General features: G+C 36.8%; 4 protein-coding genes across 4 annotated transcripts; all 4 read right to left on the bottom strand.

Annotated features, from left to right (window-relative positions):
* Positions 1-407: 407 nt before the first annotated feature.
* Positions 408-1274, bottom strand: LOC134252748 (uncharacterized). Its single transcript, XM_062735251.1, has one exon. It carries the CDS (start codon positions 1272-1274, stop codon positions 408-410), a length of 867 nt encoding a protein of 288 aa, XP_062591235.1.
* Positions 1275-1311: 37 nt separating this feature from the next.
* On the bottom strand, positions 1312-1995 carry LOC134252747 (uncharacterized). The gene has a single exon (XM_062735250.1). It carries the CDS (start codon positions 1993-1995, stop codon positions 1312-1314), a length of 684 nt encoding a protein of 227 aa, XP_062591234.1.
* A 3538-nt stretch (positions 1996-5533) lies between these two features.
* LOC134252762 (uncharacterized) lies at positions 5534-14974 on the bottom strand. The gene is made up of 5 exons (XM_062735274.1): positions 14194-14974; positions 13838-14100; positions 13610-13750; positions 8781-13065; positions 5534-8666 (listed from the first exon to the last, which is right to left on the bottom strand). Exons 1-5 carry the CDS (start codon positions 14605-14607, stop codon positions 5568-5570), a joined length of 8202 nt encoding a protein of 2733 aa, XP_062591258.1. The 5' UTR covers positions 14608-14974; the 3' UTR covers positions 5534-5567.
* On the bottom strand, positions 14708-19091 carry LOC134252746 (uncharacterized). The gene is made up of 4 exons (XM_062735249.1): positions 18893-19091; positions 18084-18483; positions 17782-17965; positions 14708-17685 (listed from the first exon to the last, which is right to left on the bottom strand). Exons 1-4 carry the CDS (start codon positions 18895-18897, stop codon positions 14708-14710), a joined length of 3567 nt encoding a protein of 1188 aa, XP_062591233.1. The 5' UTR covers positions 18898-19091.
* Between the last annotated feature and the right edge of the window lie 1031 nt (positions 19092-20122).

The following is a 20122-nucleotide window of genomic DNA, read 5'->3' as shown; positions in this document are numbered from 1 at the left end:
AGGCAAATAACAAGTCCACAAGGGTTAACAATCACAATACCACATTGGCTAAGATAATGAGATGGTTTCTGATATGTACTCAGTCTTTCCTCTATCAAAACTCAATGTAAACTCAATCAAATGAATAATAATTAAGATCACAAAAACTCTCATATATATAGTATTGAAGAAACATCAGGAAATAGAAACTTCTATAAAATTCTAGGTCATCACATTCTGACATATTTTAGAGACTTCTTGATAATTAGATTATAAATGTACATCATCAAAATTCTAGAAGATACATTAAAATTGCAACAGTTCGCAACACTCCCAAGGCCAAGGAAAGTCAATCATGAATTTAGTACTTTTGTCACTTCTGATTCATCTTTCCACACTTTTTCCCGATCTGAATTGTCCATCTCGACTCATTTACAAATCGAAAATTCTTCTGAACGCCCAATTTTTCCTAGGATATCTTCTTTGAGAACAACATCTAGTGTCTTGAAATTGTTTCCCTTCAAATTTATAGAATGTTTTTCTCTCCATGGCCAAGTAACTCGATATCTGCTATTTTCTGTAATTTGAAAGTTTTTCAAGGCCTTTTCATCATCCGTCAATTGAGAATGGTCTTCAGTTCTAATTATCAGATCCTTTGACGAAAATTTCAGGGGCAGACATTTATCAATTGACGAATGAAGACAATGTTCCTTACTAAAGTTGTTTCTGTTTGCTATCAGTAACTCATGTAAATTACCTCTGGATGCCTCAGAATTTTCTTGTATTCTTCCAGTAAGAATCCATCCTACCTTTGATGAAAGTAAGTACAGTCCTTGGTCAACTTCAATTTTTTCTGATAACATCCAATCGAGGTAATAGTCATTTCCAATAAGGATGTCTACAGGTGAATTTTCTGGAGTTTTTGGTAGGGTATCAGCAAATTGAAAATGTTTATATTGGTGGTGTACTTTTTCAGAGATGATAGGTGGTAACGGTCTTCTTTGTATGGACCCAGTTATTTTAGGCACAGCATTCGCGTCAATTCTCATGAAGTGTCCATCCTTTAGTTTAATTCTTAAAGAGACTTTCGTTGTTTTCATTGTTTTGGGCTTCTTTACTCCAAATGTGTTAAGTGATATTTCTTCTGTTTGTTTCCTATGCAAATTTAATCTCGAAACCAATTCTTCGGTAACATATGTCCTCTGAGACCCAGAGTCCATCAGAATTCTAACAGATTCATCTCTCCTACCTTTCAAATCATATGCATCAGTTCTTGCAGTCTGCATTAGCACCATGTTACTTGAGGAGAGTAGACTGTTTTCTGGAACATTGTTAACTGTTTCTGTATATTTCTGATGTTTCAGGAAAATGTGAGGATTCTCTCGAAAGCGGGATCTTCTTATTGCAGAGACTTCGATGATGTTTCTTTGTCTGATGGCAGTGAACACATGGTTTGTCTACTTTGCAGTCTTTGCTCAGATGGCCTGACTTAAGACAAATGTAACATCTTCCTCTGATCTTTCGTTTTCTCTCTTCGATTGTCCTGAATTCTGTGCATTCATCACTCCAATGATTTCGTTCACAGAAAATACAAACAGGATGTTTTATTCCATATTTGTTTCTTCTCTGTGATCCTTGAAATAGTGTTGTTAGGGCTTCTGCAGTTGTATATGGCCTTTCATTTATGTATGAAAATTCAGGTGATGAAGATTTTCTAGCAGATTGTTCTTCATGACCGGTTAGGTTTTCCATATCTGTAGACTCTCTGGCTGTTATGTAGTTATCAAGAAATATTCTTAGCTTTTGCACAGTCCATTTTTCTTTCTTTCCTTTCTGTAATTCTAACTGTAATCTGGCTTCTTTTGGTAATTTTGTTATGATCATGGAAACAAAGACATCCTGGTTTACATCTTGTTCCAATGCTTCTAGGCTGCGCATATGCTTTTCTAAATCATCAAATAGTTCACGGAGACTGGAAGTATTGTTGAGTGCAGGTTTAATGTTTATAAGGTCCATGTAATGTATGTTAATCACAGACTGCACATCTCCGAATCTTTCCTTCAATATGGAGAGAGCTACATCATAATTTTCATGGGAGAGCATAAGGCCGGAAATAGCAGATTGTGCCTTTCCTTCCATTTTAAGTAGTTGAACTTCTCAACATTGGAAAGCCTTGTGTTTTTGTGTACTGAAGCTTCAAAGGAGTCCCAAAACTCTTTCCACTTTAACTTGTCTCCGTTGAATGAAGGTAGCTCAAACTTTGGTAGTTTAACTACTGGAGTTTCTTTCTCTTTGCATATCTTCTCTTTTCTGTGCAGTTCCTGAATTTGGAGTTCTTGGAAATGCATCAGTTGTTCCTGCATTTTTGTCTGCAGATTTATCATGTGGTCTATTCTTGGGTCATTTGGTGCTTCAGTCTTCATATATGGAATGTCTGCTTGTTCCAATCTTTTTTCCAGTAGTAGAAGATCTTCTGAGTGCTCTGTAACATCTGTGAGCAATTCAAACAACGTCTCACTATCTTCTGTAAATTTATCAATTTCAGATTCATTGTCTTGTTTTGCTTCCAAGGCAATGGAAAGTTCTTTCATCGATTCTTCTAATTTAGCACCAAAGTTCTTTAATCGTCTCAAGGAAGATTGAATCTGCCTTAACTTGGTTGTCAAATCCTCTTCTTCGGCTTCTGAAGAAAGAAATTTCTTACTTTTAACCATTTCCTTCAGCAGTAGATTCTTGTACCTTGTACAAAGTCCTTTCAAGTATGAGGTTGACATCTTCTTCTTTTCCGTGATAACTTCTTGATTTCAGGCTCCAATTCCCGGGTTCCGGCACCAAACAATGTGGCAAATCACAATCACACGGAAATCTTCTTTTATAATTTATTATGACGATTAAAGGCAAATAACAAATCCACAAGGGTTAACAATCACAATACCACATTGGCTAAGATAATGAGATGGATTCTGATATGTACTCAGTCTTTCTCTATCAAAACTCAATGTAAACTCAATCAACTGAATAATAATTAAGATCACAAAAACTCTCATATATATAGTATTGAAGAAACATCAGGAAATAGAAACTTCTATAAAATTCTAGGTCATCACATTCTGACATATTCTAGAGACTTCTTGATAATTCATTCTCGTAACATAAAGAACATTCTAGATTATAAATGTACATCATCAAAATTCTAGAAGATACATTAAAATTGCGACAGTTCGCAACAACTTTATCACCATCAAATTGTAATTCTCTGCATGGCTCTATAAGGCTTCATCAAGCTGATAAGTCAAAATGTGCTGAACTTTGAAAAAGAAATAACATAAAAATCAAATTACATTATCAGTTTGTATCTAACTGTATGTTTGAAAAATAAAATATTGTGCATTCTATAATATATAAGATGATAAAACAAGTGTAACAAGAGGCCCAGGGGCCACAGCACTCACCTGAGCACATCAGCTAGGAAAAAGCACAAATCAGATCAGAACTGAGTTTACTGAGGGGGAGGGGGGGCTTAAAATTATAACCCCCCAGAGGGTCATGATTTGAGCAAACTAGAATCTACACTACCTGAGGATGATTCCATATAAATATCACTAATCATGGCTTTGAAGTACTTGAAAAAGAAGATTTTAAAAGGTTTCCCTATATATCCCTAAGTAAAATTTTGGTCGGCCATTTTGGCCCCACCCTAGCCCTGGGGGGTCATGATTTGAACAAACTTGCATCTACACTACCTGAGGATGATTACACATGAGTTTCATCTTTCCTGGCCCAGTGGTTCTTGAGAAGAAGATTTTTAAAGATTTTACCTTTATATTCCTATGTTAAACTTTGGTCGGCCATTTTGGCCCCATCCTAGCCCCGGGGGTCATGATTTGAACAAACTTGAATCTACACTACCTGAGGATGATTCCACATGAGTTTCATCTTTCCTAGCCCAGTAGTTCTTGAGAAGAAGATTTTTAAAGAGTTTTCCTATATATTCCTATGTTAAACTTTGGTCGGCCATTTTGGCCCCACCCTAGCCCCTGGGGTCATGATTTGAACAAACTTGAATCTCCACTACCTGAGGATGATTCCACACGAGTTTCATCTTTCCTGGCCCAGTGGTTCTTGAGAAGAAGATTTTTAAAGAGTTTTCCTATATATTCCTATGTAAAACTTTGGTCGGCCATTTTGGCCCCATCCTAGCCCCGGGGGTCATGATTTGAACAAACTTGAATCTACACTACCTGAGGATGATTCCACGAGTTTCATCTTTCCTGGCCCAGTGGTTCTTGAGAAGAAGATTTTTAAAGATTTTTCCTATATATTCCTATGTAAAACTTTGGTCGGCCATATTGGCCCCATCCTAGCCCCGGGGGTCATGATTTGAACAAACTTGCACCTACACTACCTGAGGATGATTCCACATGAGTTTCATCTTTCCAGGTCCTGTGGTTCTTGAGAAGAAGATTTTTTAACAATGCCATTAATTTTTCTCTAATTCATAATTATCTCCCCTTGGAAAAGGGCTTGGCCCTTCATTTGAACAAACTTGAATCCCCTTTACCCAAGGATACTTTGTGGCAAGTTTCGTTGAAATTGGCCCAGTGGTTCTTGAGAAGAAGATGAAAATGTGAAAAGTTAACGACAACAACGAGGACGACAACGACAACAACGACGACGACGACAGACAACGGACAAATTTTGATCAGAAAAGCTCACTTGAGCCTTTGGCTCAGGTGAGCTAAAAACGATCATACTAGTATGTTGAAAATCACAAGCAAATATTAAGTGCATGCACTTCATTCATCAAACTATAAAATTCTTGTATCATGCTATATAGAGTGCCTAGAAAACAGTATCAAATAGGTTCATCTCCATACATGTATACATCACCAATCTCACACTTAACATCAAGGGTTTAAGGGTCATCACCCCACTATTCATTCTTATTAAAATAAAATGCTTTAACAGACAATGAAGGTTTTCAAAAAAAATTGCTATTTTAAGTGAAAACACACAATTTCAGCACACTTCTTAAACTGCCTTTCAACTTCAGGAAATTGAGCTGCACTTTTGAGAATTATTTTGTATTTAAAATGTGTTGTTTCTGATTAATAATTCGTATTAAATTAAAAATCTTTAAATTCATTTATGCTAAAAAGGTATTGAATTGTTTTAGAAGAAAGGCCTCTGTATAATCAAATACTAGTAACTGGTATATAGTATTATATAAGAATTCAAATTGTAGAAAATGACAATACTGTAATTTTGCTCTTTTTAAAAATGATAAATATTTCTCCCATTGCATATAAGAACAACAGATGTACAATTATAATGAAACTGATATGCTTATAAGTATGAACAATGCAAAAAAAAATTACTTTCTGTTTCAGTGACGTAGCATCCTTTTTGAGAAAAGGGGGTGGGTGGGGGTGGTCAGCTTACCATATATCTGAAAAAACCTGACTAACCAAAAAACGGGGGGGGGGGGGGGGAGGAAAACTTCATTCAATACTTTATGAAATAAAAAGGAAATAAAAAATCACACGAAATACTGAATTTCATTAAGGCCTGGGTCAAAAATATTGATGTCACGATTCTTTGTAATTCACTTCAAGGTCAACGCCAGCATCAGTTTTCCCGAGATGAGTTATAATGTTCAAAAATTGTTTGCAGCGCAGGCATTGAGCTCTGACCCTAAAGCCGCGTTGAGAATCGTTTACCAGCAGCGAGTAAGGACCATTCCTTGGTACTTTCCATAACAAAGCTGATGACCAAGCCCATGTCCCCAGCGTGAATGGCATTGTTGATGTTGAACTTGGGAAGTGTTTCTTTTGAAAGTAAAAGGTAAACTTGACTTCTGGGGAATGAAGGACTACCTCATGCTTTCCCTCGTTTGTATGCCTTTCAGGCTTATGTCCATTTTCTTTTAGCACTGTATTATGCTCGAGAAGAAATTTAAGAGATGCGTTTTTCTTTACAGTGATCTTTTCATTCATTTCTTTTGGATATTCGTGCTTCAAAAATTTGTTTGAGTCAAAAATAAGACTTTTGCAGTTTTCTTGCCTAATGTAATTGTGCTGAACTATCACACCTTGTTTGGTGTATATTTTTACTTTGTCAGGCAATGGGATTGTTAAAACCAAATGTTCCTCTTTCTGTTCTACTCTAGAAACCTTCAGGTTCTCCGAGTGTCCTTGTAATATGACGTTGTAGTCATTTGCATTTCTTAATTTATAACTATTGGGGGTATCCACATCTTTGTTGTAATTATTGATTGCCAAGGTAACCATTAATATATTTTTGTTTTTGTCATGAACAGATGGTGCTGTTACATTCAAGTCCAGGATGACCAGTGACTTCTTTAATCCTTGAAATTCAAACTCCTCTAGAAGCTGTTCAGCTAGCTGTCCAGGGTTCACATTTTCCTTGGAGATATTGTACATCAGTGTTTTATTCTTCAGTGTGAAGCCCGTTTTTCGTGTAGAAGTAACGAAGTAGAAGTCATCCACCTCCTCAGGAACAACTGTCATAAAGCTTTTGATGCTGGAACAAATTGAAGAAACAGCGAATATCATATCTCCGAGATGAAGCATAACTTTATCATAGGATGGACGAATAATAGGCTTTGGCCTTTCCTTCTGTTCCTCAACTTCAACTGAAGGTTTTTGTTTCGACCTTTTGCACCCCAAAAGTGATTTTATTTTTATTTCAGCAAGCTGAGCACTTGCAGAATACAAAAGTTCTGAGAATTTGGTTATTTTCACTTTTTGCCTGAAAATGATTTCAAGAATATTGCCACTGAGAATCCGAATCATTACACCAGGTTTCTTCTCGTCCAGTATTGTTCTTTCTACATCTTCATCATCCTTTGTATTAATATTTTCTCTCATTGCAATTCGAAGACCTGACACACCAGTGAACATGGAGTGCATTTCCAACAAAATTCTCTGAGAAACAATGCATTCTGGTATCGCTGCGAAAATTTCCTGGAACGAGTCCACTACAGCATTTATACAATCCGCAAATAATTGGTGGCAACCAGGGTCTTTCTTGAAAACAAAGCTCCTCCATTGTATATCTATGTTTTCAATGTTTATCATTTTTTTGATTTCTTGCTTCACTCGCACATGTAACTGAAATGTTTCAATCGAGGGTAAATCAACTTCTGTTATATTATCCATCAGTTTATCATAGAGAAAATCCAAATATCCAGTCTCTAAAGCATGTGCAGTATCTTGTGATATCACAACGCGCAAAGGCAATTCCTGAATGCATTTCTTGTAAAAGTCAGAATCGGAAAATGTATAAATATTTCCTTGATGTAAAACGACAAAATGTTTAAAATCAGCTTGATTTTTCTCTGTTATGATTTCATGCTTCCATACTTCAGGGTGTTCTATGACCTTTGTCGATTCAGTTATCATTTCAAAACATTCCTTTTCAAGAAAAGGCAGTTTCACGTACTTTGGCCTTTCAAGAGCTGACAGCAACTCTTTCTCTGCAAGCTTCTTTGTTAATACAAGTTGTCCTGACTTCCCTTTATTTTGCTTAATTTTCACCCAAACTCCGGATAAACCCTGCTCTACTGGATTCTGTTTTATGACTGGATACTTCTGGGACAAAAGAAGGTCATGTAAGATTCGAATATATACATTTTTATATTCTGTATAGGAAGCTTCCAAAGAGCGTCTAAGCAAATCATGTGGGTGACTCAATTCGCGTCTAAACTTCAAAAGACATGCTGGTATTAATCGCTTTTCATCTGCCTGAAAAGTAATGGCTATTCCAACTTTCTTTTTGACTTCATCTTGAACGTTGATAATGATTTGATTGAGTTTATCACTGCTCTCCGCAGGCCATCCCACCAATAGCTGTTTGTCCTCGGCGTCTGATAATCTAGAGAACGAGTTGCTTCTTTCTACAATCCATTCTTTATTGTCTGTCTCATTGCAACAGACAAAAACAGTCGCTGTGTCCTCTTGGATAGAGACCCCCGTGTGTTGCAGGGATATGGTGTTCTTCAGGAGCAATCTTTTCGAAGTGTATTTTAACCTTAGCATTGATTTGCAATCATAAGCGATGGCTATAAGTTCCCTGCCGACGTCACGACACATAAGCGTTCTCAAAATTGACAAGTCATTTATTCCAAAGGATTGTAAGTCTACTTCGAATGTGACAGGTTCTATGCAGCGCTTTGTGCTATTTGCATTCTCATTGTCTTCTGTGCCATTGATCTTGGAGATACAGTAGACTGAATGACATAGCGATCCACAGACGGAGCGATACATCGTAAGATTTTGCCACAACGGAAATTGCGATCTGTCATAGTAAAGGCGAGATCTTGTTATCGTGAATTTCCAGTTCACCTTACTATTGACATGGTTTTGTCCACTCATGAATCCAGTTTGCTCCGAAGTCATCTTATCCTCAAGTGAGACTATGATTTCTGTAATGTTCGAAAAATCGCGAAGGACGTTTTCTGCCGTCTCCTTATCAAACATGGATTCGATATCGTTTTTCATATCCCTACACTCATTCAATGTATCCTCTAACCCTCCTAACCTATTGCCGTAAATATCGCCGTTTAAGGATTTCATGACAACTTCTGTATTGTAAGTCCTTCTTCTAAGCTCGATGGAATTCCAGTCCACCTTTACTTTTATCTTAAGTCTGAATTCTTTCTGCATCTGATAAAATGAAAACACCATGAAAACTTCCTTTTTAAAAATAAGTACTAATATTGCCAAAGTACATACTTTACAGTATAAATATACAAAGAAAGTACATCTATATATACTTACAAACTCTTCAAAGTATGGAATAACATTCTCCTGTACATCTTCTTTAAGGTGAATTTCCTCCTGTCGTTGACAGCAGCTTTTGTCTAATCTGACAAAGAGGGATCCTTTGTCCATGGATACACGAATCTGGTTCAAAACGGCTCCCGTGTTATCCATAGTGACTTTTGGATGGTCTGTTGTTCCACTTGTGAGGCATACTACTTTAACTGACTTCACAGGGGTAGATTTCGTAGCTTCATTTATTTTTATTTCCTCAATATGATCGAGAACGATACTGGATGTTAGGAAACACTGAATCCAAACGTCAGATAAATTTCCAAAATCTGCAATTTTGCGAAAGCTGTCAAAGTCTACAGTGTATTTTAGGTTGGAAAACTCTGTAGCAATGATGTTTTCTTTGGTACACTTGGTCTCTAATTCCTTTCTGATCGATTCTGGAAATTTTACTGATTGTACCAGCCATAAATCAGATTTAAGTATCCTGGGATCATGTCTCTCTGGTGACAGTTCAAACCTTGGCCATTGTTTACCTCCAAGGTTGTCCAATTCTGATAACCAAAGTTGTTTTTGGGGTAAAGTGGACTGGATTTCTTTAAAAGTCGAAAAGTCGTCCTCTTGACAGTTCAGTGCTTTCTTGAGATGCACAAGAAGGTCTAATCTGGAGAGACCAATAACAGCCTCAAAAATAGATGTGCCATAATTTTTCTTCATTGTATTGTTTAAACCACTGGCAAGATCAAGCAATGCCACAAATACCTTTTCATTATTAGCAGTAATTGACATAGCTAGTATATTTTCAAGAATAGTGTTACTGTTTTGGAAGTCCTCCAGGGTTTTTTCTATTCCCTCCATGGATATCATTTTTTCAATTCCTTCCTTCCTGGTCACCAGTCTAATTAAAGAGGTCATTGTTGCATTATACCCACTTGATACCATAATAGCAGAAATTATTGGATTATCCGACCTGTACTTTCCTAATTTCCAGAAGTATTCCGTTAGTAATGGAGGAGGAAGAGCATTGTTTTCTGACCTCATTGATTGTATGTCCTTATCAAGTGGACTTCTGTTGTATATTTTTGACCAACCAATACATTTATTTAACAAACAATTGTGGCACGTCATATCAGGATCATCGTCCGTGTGACCAGCGTGAGAGTCACCCCAGGGGTTGAGCAAGGCATCTGATTTAAGTAGGGAATAGTAATCTTGAAGACCAAGAGCACTCATATACATCACTGGAGTAAATCCGTAAATGTCCTTTCCCTCGCAAAGCCTTCCAACTGTCTTTGAACTAACTAGTTCAATCATTTCTGGATCTTCTGTGTGAATGGCAAGATGGAGAATATTTTCTGCTGATTTTGTTGATTTCCAGCTCAATCCGTCATCATACTGAAAGATGTATTCTGCAATTTCTAACTGAGCATTAGACACAGCAACAGCTAAAGGACACATATCACCAACCTTAAGTTTAAGGACTTGGCGACGATTTTCAGCTTCCTCAACAAAATAGGCCATTAATGCATGAAAAGCCTTCTTGCATCCATATTTTATTGAATCGTGTAGAAGAAATCCATATGTTGTAGGATTTTCTAAGATCAGTTTTGGGATATGTTTGGAACACGACACAACAGCAGCCGCTGCATTATCATCCCCCTTCTTATAAAGACTGGTTAGATCTAGTTGCCTCGATTTGGGAAGATAAGGTCTAATGTCAACATCTGACATAATTGTACTGCTTGAGTTTACCTTGCTCATGAAAAAATGAAACCAGCCATACGTTTCCACCCTGTCGATATTTTCTTTTGAATGCATAAATTTCGTTTCATTGAACAATTGAACGACTTCGATATTTCCAAGCAGCACAGCGTAGTCTATTGGTCTCATACCATCCGAATCGCTGACATCAAAGCCCCTAGTTGTCTTATCCAGAACAAACTGAGCAACACGTTTCATGTTGTAAATTCCGCAATAATGTAAAGCATGTTTATTTCTTTTGTCTACACACAAAACGTCCACATCTTTGAAGTTTGTCAGAATTTGTGCACAGAAATCCTCTTGCCCTTTTGAAGCTGCCCCTATGAAAAATCTCTCCCAAGTCTGCTTTGTGGGCCGTCCATGTTTTGAAAAAATTTCAGTAAAATACTTCATAATTGGCCAATCTCCAGTAGAGGCAGCTAGCTCAAAATAGGATTCAGGTTTGGCAGCCTTCATAAATTCACGATCGTATTTGCAAAACTTGATCACGGTGTCCACAGTTTCGGGTCGCTTGCTTCGGATGGCATATTCAATAACATCGAAATTCTTCACGTAAATCTTATCGAGAAGATCCACAAACATTGGGTTTTCAGTATCGAACCTGATTGGTACACTTTTCCTGAAAAGATATTTAACAATGTCTGTTTGACCATAGAATGCAGCCTTGCATAAAAGTGCTGCAAAGCTGGCCTGAACTGTTTCGGGAAGTTTTGATATTGAAATGTTATCGAGGATAGACTTCAAAAAGTCCAATTGTCCTTCTCTAACAGCTTGCGCTAAAGAAAGCTGCCAACACACCTTTAGCTCTTTTTCTCTTGGAATCACTTTGGAAGCTACAATCCTTAGAAAAGTCCAAAGACTTTTATTGCAGGCAAAATGAATTGTTGTCTCTTGTAAAATCAATCCAAACTGATCAGCAAGAGCAGAAACTTCATCACTTATGTCTTGCTGATGAAGAAAAACTGCATCTGATCTACCATAGTCTTTAGGTAGAGAAATGACAATGCAATCCAGGATGTTTAAGTTCCAAAGAAGTTGTTTTCTCAGTAGCTTGGACAAATACTTGTTAGTTTTACTTGCAGCAATCAGCGAGGAAATCACCCAAGGTTGAGTAGTAGATAACAACAATAGAATGTCATTTTCATCTATTCTAGTATTTGCATCCACTGTTTTAAGAAAGTTCGTAAGAATTATCTCAAGTTGTGGATTTTTCTCTGAAGTTTGCTGGGCTATGAAATGAAGTTTTTCTTTCAAATAATTTTGTATCTTGCCGTATATGTACTGAACTTTTGTTTTCAATTGATCAATTAGGTTTTTTTCTACTCCCTGTTCTGATAGATTTTCACAAAGTTTTGTTAAAAAGTCAGCAAATTTAAAGCCTTCGTGTTTGTAACTGAATCCATGGTATTTCGGTACTGTTTGGTATCGCAAGAGTGGTGTTTTGCCAGATGTTAATGTATTGTCATACACAAAACCAAGTAGACTGAAAAGAAAGTGAAATACATTTCTTTGAACGGTTTCAGTTCTGAGGGCCTGCCAAACAATGGAATGAAATGTTTGGTTATCACTGAGATGGATGCTATTTTTATGGTAGATATCACAAATAGACCTTTGGTTTCCCAAAATTGCGCATCTGTAGCCCATATTCATGTAATCATCATTGACTTTTAATTTGTTCTCTGATATGCTAAGAATTTCCTCAAAAAGCTTTAAATCTCCAACGCCTGAAGCAAAGTGAATCAAAGAAAACCCTGAGGTCCTGGATAAATGTGCTTTTTTGAAGAGATATTCAGTCATCTTTTGTTCTTTGTTTATTAGTATGGCTCGATAATTTGGTTGACAAACTGCTTTTTTAGTGCCTGACTTCTCTATCTGTTGTTGATCATTTTTAGATTCTAAAATTGAGCTTTTCATTCCATTTAGGAGAACTCCGACACTGCTATCTTTATTATCGGTCAATTTGACCTTCCTTCGTGCACTCATTTTAATGCCATGTTTTGAGATTAAAGAATGCGAATCTTCACATTCATGGAAACATACATCATTGATTTCAGCAGGTTTGGGCCTCTTTATGAAACACCCTGGTACCGCGCGCTGCAAAATAGGATTAGCGCCATTAAGAAGGAAAAGTCTTGCAATTTTCCAGTGCTTGTGCGCTAAAGCATACCACAGAGGAGATGCGCCAGCATAATCTGCTTTGTTCAGTGGAAATCCAGGCAGATTCTCCCTGTGAACAACCTCAGAAAGTATTCGGGCAATTGTTTCCCAGCCAAATATAGCAACAAAGTGAAAGATAGATCTTCCATGTTTATCCACTTCTTCAACGGCCTCCTCCCATTGCTCCTGGTCTAGGATCCTGTAAAATGTTCTAGTAAGAGTCTCTGTAAGATGCACTTTTAGGCTTACAGCAGTCTGAAGTAGCAGTTGTCCCAGAGTTTTTGTTTCAAGCTTACCAAAATGACTTATCAGGGCGGTGTACACATGCGCAACTGTCCCTTCTTTGCACTTCTGCAGCTGTGCAACAATGTCTCTGAAAATATATTGGCTAGTTTAAGAATGCAAAGACTTTAATAAAAATGTTACAATCGACCAGAGGCATTATATTTCTGCTATATTTTGCACATTTTTTTCTTCAGGAAATACATTCCATCTCTCTTTTTCAGATTGAAAATAGGAAAATATTTAGGGTATTTTGTCATTCATTTTTTTCAGCTAAAAGCTTCTTTTTGTAAAAGACATTTGTACAAAAGCAAATTTTATTGAGATTAAAATAATTGTAGCACAGTCCTATAAATCATTTTAAAAAATACTTTCATAGTTTATTATAGTATGGTGTTTCAATGTAAATTCCATAATTGTTTATATGAAGAGAGTAGTCCAAAAAATGCGAATTATTTGAATTAATATGGGAAGTCATGTTTTTATAGACAAACCTCGGTGACAGAAAAAATAAATTCAAGTTTTATTATTTGTAGAGGATACACTATTATTGCAATTATTTTTTACGGAAAAGTATTACGTGCTTTGGTGTTGTAATACGGCAATATTTCAGAGAAAATCCCAAATGTACATACGTGTTGGAGTTCAGCGCCCTCACAAGCAGAGATGGGTTGGTATCGACTAGATAAAGCACTATCTCATCTAGATGACAATCAATAGCATTGTAGAGAGGACCACCGATCTCTTGGCTGAAGAAATTCAAGTCAATCTTGTTTCTGCATTAAAATAGATTGTTCAAGTTTTAGGTTTCTTATTTTGCTCCATCATCAATACTATTACCTCTAATTATTGTGTATACATACCGTTCATACAAATCCATCAATATTTTTTTCTTTGCTTTAGGTGAGGGTTTCTCACTCGAACATAGATAGCGAATCTTCCTTGTCCAAATTTCTACTTGTTTGAATCGTTCATCTGAGCAACAGGCAACGATAGTGTCTACGGTAAATTTGGCATTATGTCCAACCAGAAGTTTGTAGATATCCCATGATCCATAAATTACAGCTAGGTCTAAAGCTCTTACACCGTTACTGGTCTTGGCGTCAACATTCACCGCGAGAGGTGCCTGACAAATACAATTATCAGATTTTAATTAACTTTAATTGAACGCGTTTTTCTAGTAAAAATTCAATTTTTATCCTTGCGAAAGTATCTATACCTGTAAAATCATTTTGACGAATTCAACGTTTCCTGTGCAGGATCCCAAATGAAGTAGTGTAGTACCGGGTGGAAAATTTATATTGTTAGGCTGATCTGAGAGATTCATCATAACTGTAGTATCTCGTAATATTCTGATCTCCTCTTCAGAAACCACTTTTTCGAACAGCCCTTTCATGTCATATTTACTGAAAGTGGTCACAACTCTCGGGGCTAACTTAAGTAATCGAATGATCTCAAAGTTTTTGATTTTTTTTCGTCGTTTCCTTAGGTACATTTCATCCACAAATTGCCCCCCGGTAGTAATTTCTACCACGCATCTTATAATCTTTTCCAGTGGACTTTTGCACTCGGCAAGACAGTACAACCTATTGGATACTTCAAATTCTTTTGTCAGTATTTCAGTTGTCTTCATTCCCTCTATCTCCCTACCTGTCTGTATCAAACTCTGCAAAATATTTTCCGGGACTTGTTTTAGGCACGCGTAAGCTAGGACATACTTGATGTACTCTAACTTAACATTTTTCCTTGTCACAAAAATTTGATCGCCAAGTTCTGTTTAACTGTTTTTGGATTTGACATTTATTTGAGGAAAGTGCACAGTGCCATAGAAGATGCCCTTCTCTCTGTAGCATCAGGACTGCAGAATAAAAGTGGCCGGATTCTAAAGCAAGAATAAACGCTTCACATATGCCATGCACATATAAATCGGAAGAATCCTCGAAGTTTTTAAATTTTCCCAGTGGAACACCGGACTTGATAAGAAAACAACCCATTTTATCGAAAATCGATTTGTCCCTTGACCTCAATCCTCTGAAGCGAAACCTGTGACTGGAAGATAAAATTTTTGCTAAAGTTGTTTTTTCCGACATCCAACAGAGTTTCATGCTCCACCAGAGATAAGGTCTTAATTTTGACAAATCGTCTTGTGACAGATCGTCTTCTGGCAGATCGTCTGCTGAGAGGTCGTCTCTTGGCAGACCGTCACACATAAAAATATCTCGAGATTTTAAGACATCTGGGTGATATTTTATTAAAGTCTCAAAAACGTCCTCACTGATGTAAGGAGATCGACATGCTATGTCAAGGATGTACATATTTTCTATTTCTTGCATTTCTTTGCTTATTTCACGTTTATGTTTCTTCTTCAATATGGCATCGATGAACCGAGATTGGCCATAATATACTGCTAGGTGTAAAGCAATTCCCAAATCATCATCTTTTGTTTTTTCGAGTATAACCTTGAAAAGCGGAAAATTTTGCAGGATAACAGCAGCTTCAACTGGTAAAAAGCTCTTTAGATTACAGTTATAACCACAGTTTAATTCTAAACACCAAGTTTCTGAAATCAAAATTTTATAATATCGCCTTTTTTCACATAGTTCATGGATAACATCTACGGGTTCTGGGATGTCACTTGCAATCATTACTGACTGCATGAAGTGTTCCAACACTTTTTGCATAACTGCTATTTTTTCATTCTTTGAAACCATCATCAAACGATACAGAAAGTCAGCTTTAGGTTTTACAACGTCAATTACCGACTTAATGATCTTAAAGGAATACTGTTGAATTGCAAAGTCTATAAGAGACCTTTCGAAATTATCAGTATCCTTCAAAAGGTTTGGGAAATTCTGAGTTAGTTTCTTCATTGTTGTTATTCTTCCAGTTTTAAGAGCACATTCCAGTGGCGTATTGAAAGCTACTTTTTCATGACACTTGTACTCAAAAGCCCTTAATTCTACATAGCTTTCTTTACTTTCGGCGTTTTCCTCCTCACAAGGATGCTTTGAGTTACTTTTAATAATATCCCCACATTTTTGACATTTTTGGTATCGCTTAGTTGGACTACTGATCAACTCAGATACTTTGGAATGAAGTGACCAGAGTTTGTTCCATGTTTTCTCTTTTTCATCATCGTATTGGAATGGACCTTCCCTCTTACTAAATTCTCGAAAAGGACGATCAAATCTGCAAAAATTTGTAAAGTTCATCGATTCATTCCACACGATGTTCCTTTCTTTTTGCTTCTGAACTATATTTTCTCGTTTTTTCTGATAAATCTGTTCTGTTTCTGTTTTGAATTGTTGTATGACGACGTCTTCTAGATCTTCATCAATTAATGGCAAATAATGAAGTATGTTTTGACCCAACTTGTCGACAGCCTTCAAATTGCACCGACTGGCATATTTCTGAAGAAGGACTCTGACCACCCTCTGTCGATTTCTGTAAATGGCAGTCATCAATGGAGTTTTTCCGCTGTCATCCTGTATGCTAACATCCACGTGATCTGAATGCAGTAACATATTTACTATGGTTTCGTGTCCTTTTTCACAGGCATAGTGCAAAGGCGTGGCACCACGCCAGTCTGTGGGATTTGGATTTACACCCGCTTCCAAAAGCACTTTTACACATTCACTATGATTGTTCTGACAAGCTTCATGCAAAGGTGTTCTGTTCATTTCATCTGATAAGTCAAATGGTATTCCTAGGGATTTCAGAAGAACCAGTATTTTATGAAGGCCAAGAGATGCGGATTCAAACACATACCTTTCAGATGCTGCATTTTGGCAACTCAGTAAAGGCAATAATTGCTCTGCCACAGATTCAACATATCTGCATCTTTTGAATCCTTTCCGATATCCCTCAAATGCTTTCTTTAATGATTGCATGATCATGCATACTGTCGATTCATAAAGTGCAAGATTACTTCGAATCTTAAAGATAGCAAAACATACCCCATAGTGACAATTTTTTAGAGCTTTTTGGATGCCTTTATTCAAATCACTTTCCTGAAAACTCTTATCATAGAGTAAGTGCACTTGTTCCACTTTTCCATATTGACAAGCTAAATGAAAAGGTAGGTCACCCTCTATATTTTTCTTATACTTTGGAAAACGCTTTTTCAATAAAAGCTGTGTAAGCTCTGGACTCAATGTGGATGACAAATGTAGCAGGGAACAGTCGATCTCATCCAGTCTTTTATCTTCTTCGTCATAATCAGGAAGCAACGCTAATAGCCGAAGAGCATGTTTTTCTTTTTTCAACACAAGCATAATATAACACAAGTAAAACTGAAGGTGTTTACTGAGAGATAGGGGTTCTATTTTAGAAGCGATATACTCTATATCAGCATCACTCTGAAAAAGGAGCAGATCAATGCAGTCGTTTCCTAAGTTATCATCGTCAAGGACTTCTGAGTTCAGCTGGAGAAGGTATACTGCTACTTCTCTTCTTCTTCTGTATAGAGCACAGTGTAATGGGGATTTATTATTCATGTCTTTGGTAAATATCTGGTCTCTCCCTATGCCATTAATGAGAATTTCACATGCATCCAATTTTCCATTTTCAGCGGCATAATGAAGTGGTGTTGCATTTCGTTCATCACAAATGTCGCATATTTTAGGCGTGTATGGAAGTTTCTGAAGAGCCTGCTCCAATTTCTTTATGTTTCCACATGCAGCATGTATATGAAGGGATGTTGCTTTTAGCTCTAAAAGACAGAAAGGGGTCATTTTGTATTTTAAAGATACTATTGATAAATGATATAATCAATCGATTTCTGGTTATTTAAATTATGATATATTACCCAAGAGTTTTGGTTTCCAGGACATGATATCGGTTGGTATGAAGGAAAATCCCTCCAAAAGGTTTTCACACAGCTGTTGATGCAGTTCTTGTGGAGGCCAGTGGCTGACTTTACTCCGCTCGTACAGAAAAATCACACAGGCGCACATTACAATGTAGCGCTTTCCCTCATACGAGTGCGCAACCTTCAAATGCAAATTTGGAGCATGAATTTAAAATAGAGTAACAAATAGCTTAAAATTCAATTTTTATGTCATACCCTTTTGTACTCTGCATCCAGGTATCTAAATTTTTATGTCATACCCTTTTGTACTCTACATCCGGGTATCTAAATTTTTCCTTCGGGAGTTGCCATTTTTGATTGGACCTGCCGGTATCAGTTTGTCTCATCTGAGGAATTTTAGGAAGAATGTCAAAAACGGTAGTCGTCTTTTCGTCTGATTTCAGGATTTCTTTCGTCTTACACAAGAAAATGAACCCCCTTTCGAAGTATTCTTCGAAGTAATGTTGAATACTGCGACGGACCTGCGACAGATTATCTTTGGAATTCACGGAGATGTAGTGGTGTGTGAAGGTTTGCTGGGTTCTGCTGACAGCTTGGAACTTGACCAGGAGGTCCCCGGCTTTGTCCCTCGGGGTGATCGGGCGGGAAGAGAACGAGTACAACCCGTCCTCGCCATACCCTGGCGCCTTGTCGATTACTCTGTAAATAATATCATCAACTCAACCTCTTGGCAACTATGTGATCAGTGATAAAAAATACAACCTTTTATATTCATGTAGATATGTCATTTTGACCAGGCACTGTCTTTAGGGTTATTATGTAATTCTTTTTTATAATTTGAGAGTGCAATCGCATGATAAGTTTATGAAGCCTCTTTACAAAGATTTATCGCTTAAATAATTTGATCCATATGCATTTAGTACTGTATTGACATTTTGATGTTTATCGTTCATTTTGAACGTTGACACCTAAGTGTTAAGATCCTTCCGGAAAAAAAAATGAGTAGGCTTACTGTTATCAAAGCTAGAAACAATATAAAATTATCAAAGGATACCTACTATTAATGTGCATTGTTAGGTTAAAAAACTAAATAACGATCGACACGTACCCCATTTCACATAAATCTGCTTTCTATCCTATACCCATATCTGTCTTTCCCGTTCACTGTTGTACTGACCAAAAATACCTCACTGCGCAGAATCGGCGTCCTCGTTGCCAAGATCAATTTTAGCCTGTTCGTACAACAAAAATGATAATAATTTGATATCTATACTTCAATCTTCTATTTCGGCCATTATTGATCGACTCTGTACACAGAACTCTATTTAACTAACGTACATTCTGTATATTATTTACTTAAACGCTTCCCCGTCCTTACATTTAATTCTTTAGTGTCTTATACTTGTGTGCATTCTATTCATCCGGTAAATCGTTGTTTGTTCGGCAAAACACATCCGTGGGTTCATCTATAGAAGCATTTAAATGGAAGGTTGATATCAACTATTTTTTATGAGCGGTTCATTATGCACATATGACTTAGTTTATAGACAAGGTGACACTTCGTGTCAAAAGCATTTAAAATGTGCTCTTTAATCAGAGACTAATTTATTTCATTTTAGATATTCTAACAACCTTTTGTATGTATATGTTCTTTTTGGTCAAAGTAAAAAACAAGAAGGCTTTAAATCTTGTGATAGAAATGATTTCTTGTCTGCTAGACGTAGGCAGATCCTCAAGGCCGTTAGATTGATTGTGGAGTAGTGTCAATAGTTTCACCACAGACCACATCGAGGTATTCAGCATGACTACTGGCCCTACTTCATATTAAAACATCTAAACGTTTGAGAGATATTTTAACATGAAAGGTAAGTGGAGTACTCTCTCGTGATATTTTCCAATTATTCGTTTAAAATTCTTTAAATATCTGTGTCTAATATTTGTTTTGCACTGCTTACAGATTAAGTTGTGAAAATCAATGCCTTATTTTTTTTTGTTCCACAGAGCTTGTTTAAAAACAGCTGAATATCTGTCCAAGATATATAACCTCACCTGGACTTGGTAAGTATAAACGAGGGTCCCGTAAGTCATGTCGAGTTTACATCCAAATCGAAAGCTGTCAAATGGAAATATTTATAACTGAATTCAGTTGCAAACGACGTCAAAAACACAATTTTATCAAATGTTGAACCGATAAGAGGAATAAGATTAATAATTAAAGCAACACAATGGTTCGTAAATATACATAAGGTAGAGAGCATCATACTCCCGATTAGTTTTTGCTGCAAAAGTCTAGACCTCGGGGGTGTTCTGATACTATAGTACGGACTTCCTTAATAAT

Source organism: Saccostrea cucullata, unplaced genomic scaffold (genome assembly GCF_032062105.1).
Source record: "Saccostrea cucullata isolate Sc308-1 unplaced genomic scaffold, CSIRO_AGI_Scuc_v1 ctg101, whole genome shotgun sequence".
Taxonomy (NCBI): Eukaryota; Metazoa; Mollusca; class Bivalvia; order Ostreida; family Ostreidae; genus Saccostrea; species Saccostrea cuccullata.
Note: the sequence above shows the minus strand (reverse complement) of the source record. Positions and strands in the feature narration are given on the sequence as shown.

What these genes read in the sequence shown, in the direction of transcription:
- LOC134252748 (XM_062735251.1), bottom strand. Translation starts at nt 1,274, where the DNA reads ATGGTGCTAATGCAGACTGCAAGAACTGATGCATATGATTTGAAAGGT.
- LOC134252762 (XM_062735274.1), bottom strand. Translation starts at nt 14,607, where the DNA reads ATGAAGACAACTGAAATACTGACAAAAGAATTTGAAGTATCCAATAGG. An exon ending in TCGTCAAAATGATTTTACAG is followed by an intron (nt 14,101 to 14,193) that starts GTATAGATACTT and finishes TGTATTTGTCAG; the next exon opens with GCACCTCTCGCGGTGAATGT. An exon ending in AGGGCGCTGAACTCCAACAC is followed by an intron (nt 13,066 to 13,609) that starts GTATGTACATTT and finishes ATATATTTTCAG; the next exon opens with AGACATTGTTGCACAGCTGC.
- LOC134252746 (XM_062735249.1), bottom strand. An exon ending in CGGATGTAGAGTACAAAAGG is followed by an intron (nt 17,966 to 18,083) that starts GTATGACATAAA and finishes TTGCATTTGAAG; the next exon opens with GTTGCGCACTCGTATGAGGG. An exon ending in CTGGAAACCAAAACTCTTGG is followed by an intron (nt 17,686 to 17,781) that starts GTAATATATCAT and finishes TCTGTCTTTTAG; the next exon opens with AGCTAAAAGCAACATCCCTT.
- LOC134252747 (XM_062735250.1), bottom strand. Translation starts at nt 1,995, where the DNA reads ATGGACCTTATAAACATTAAACCTGCACTCAACAATACTTCCAGTCTC.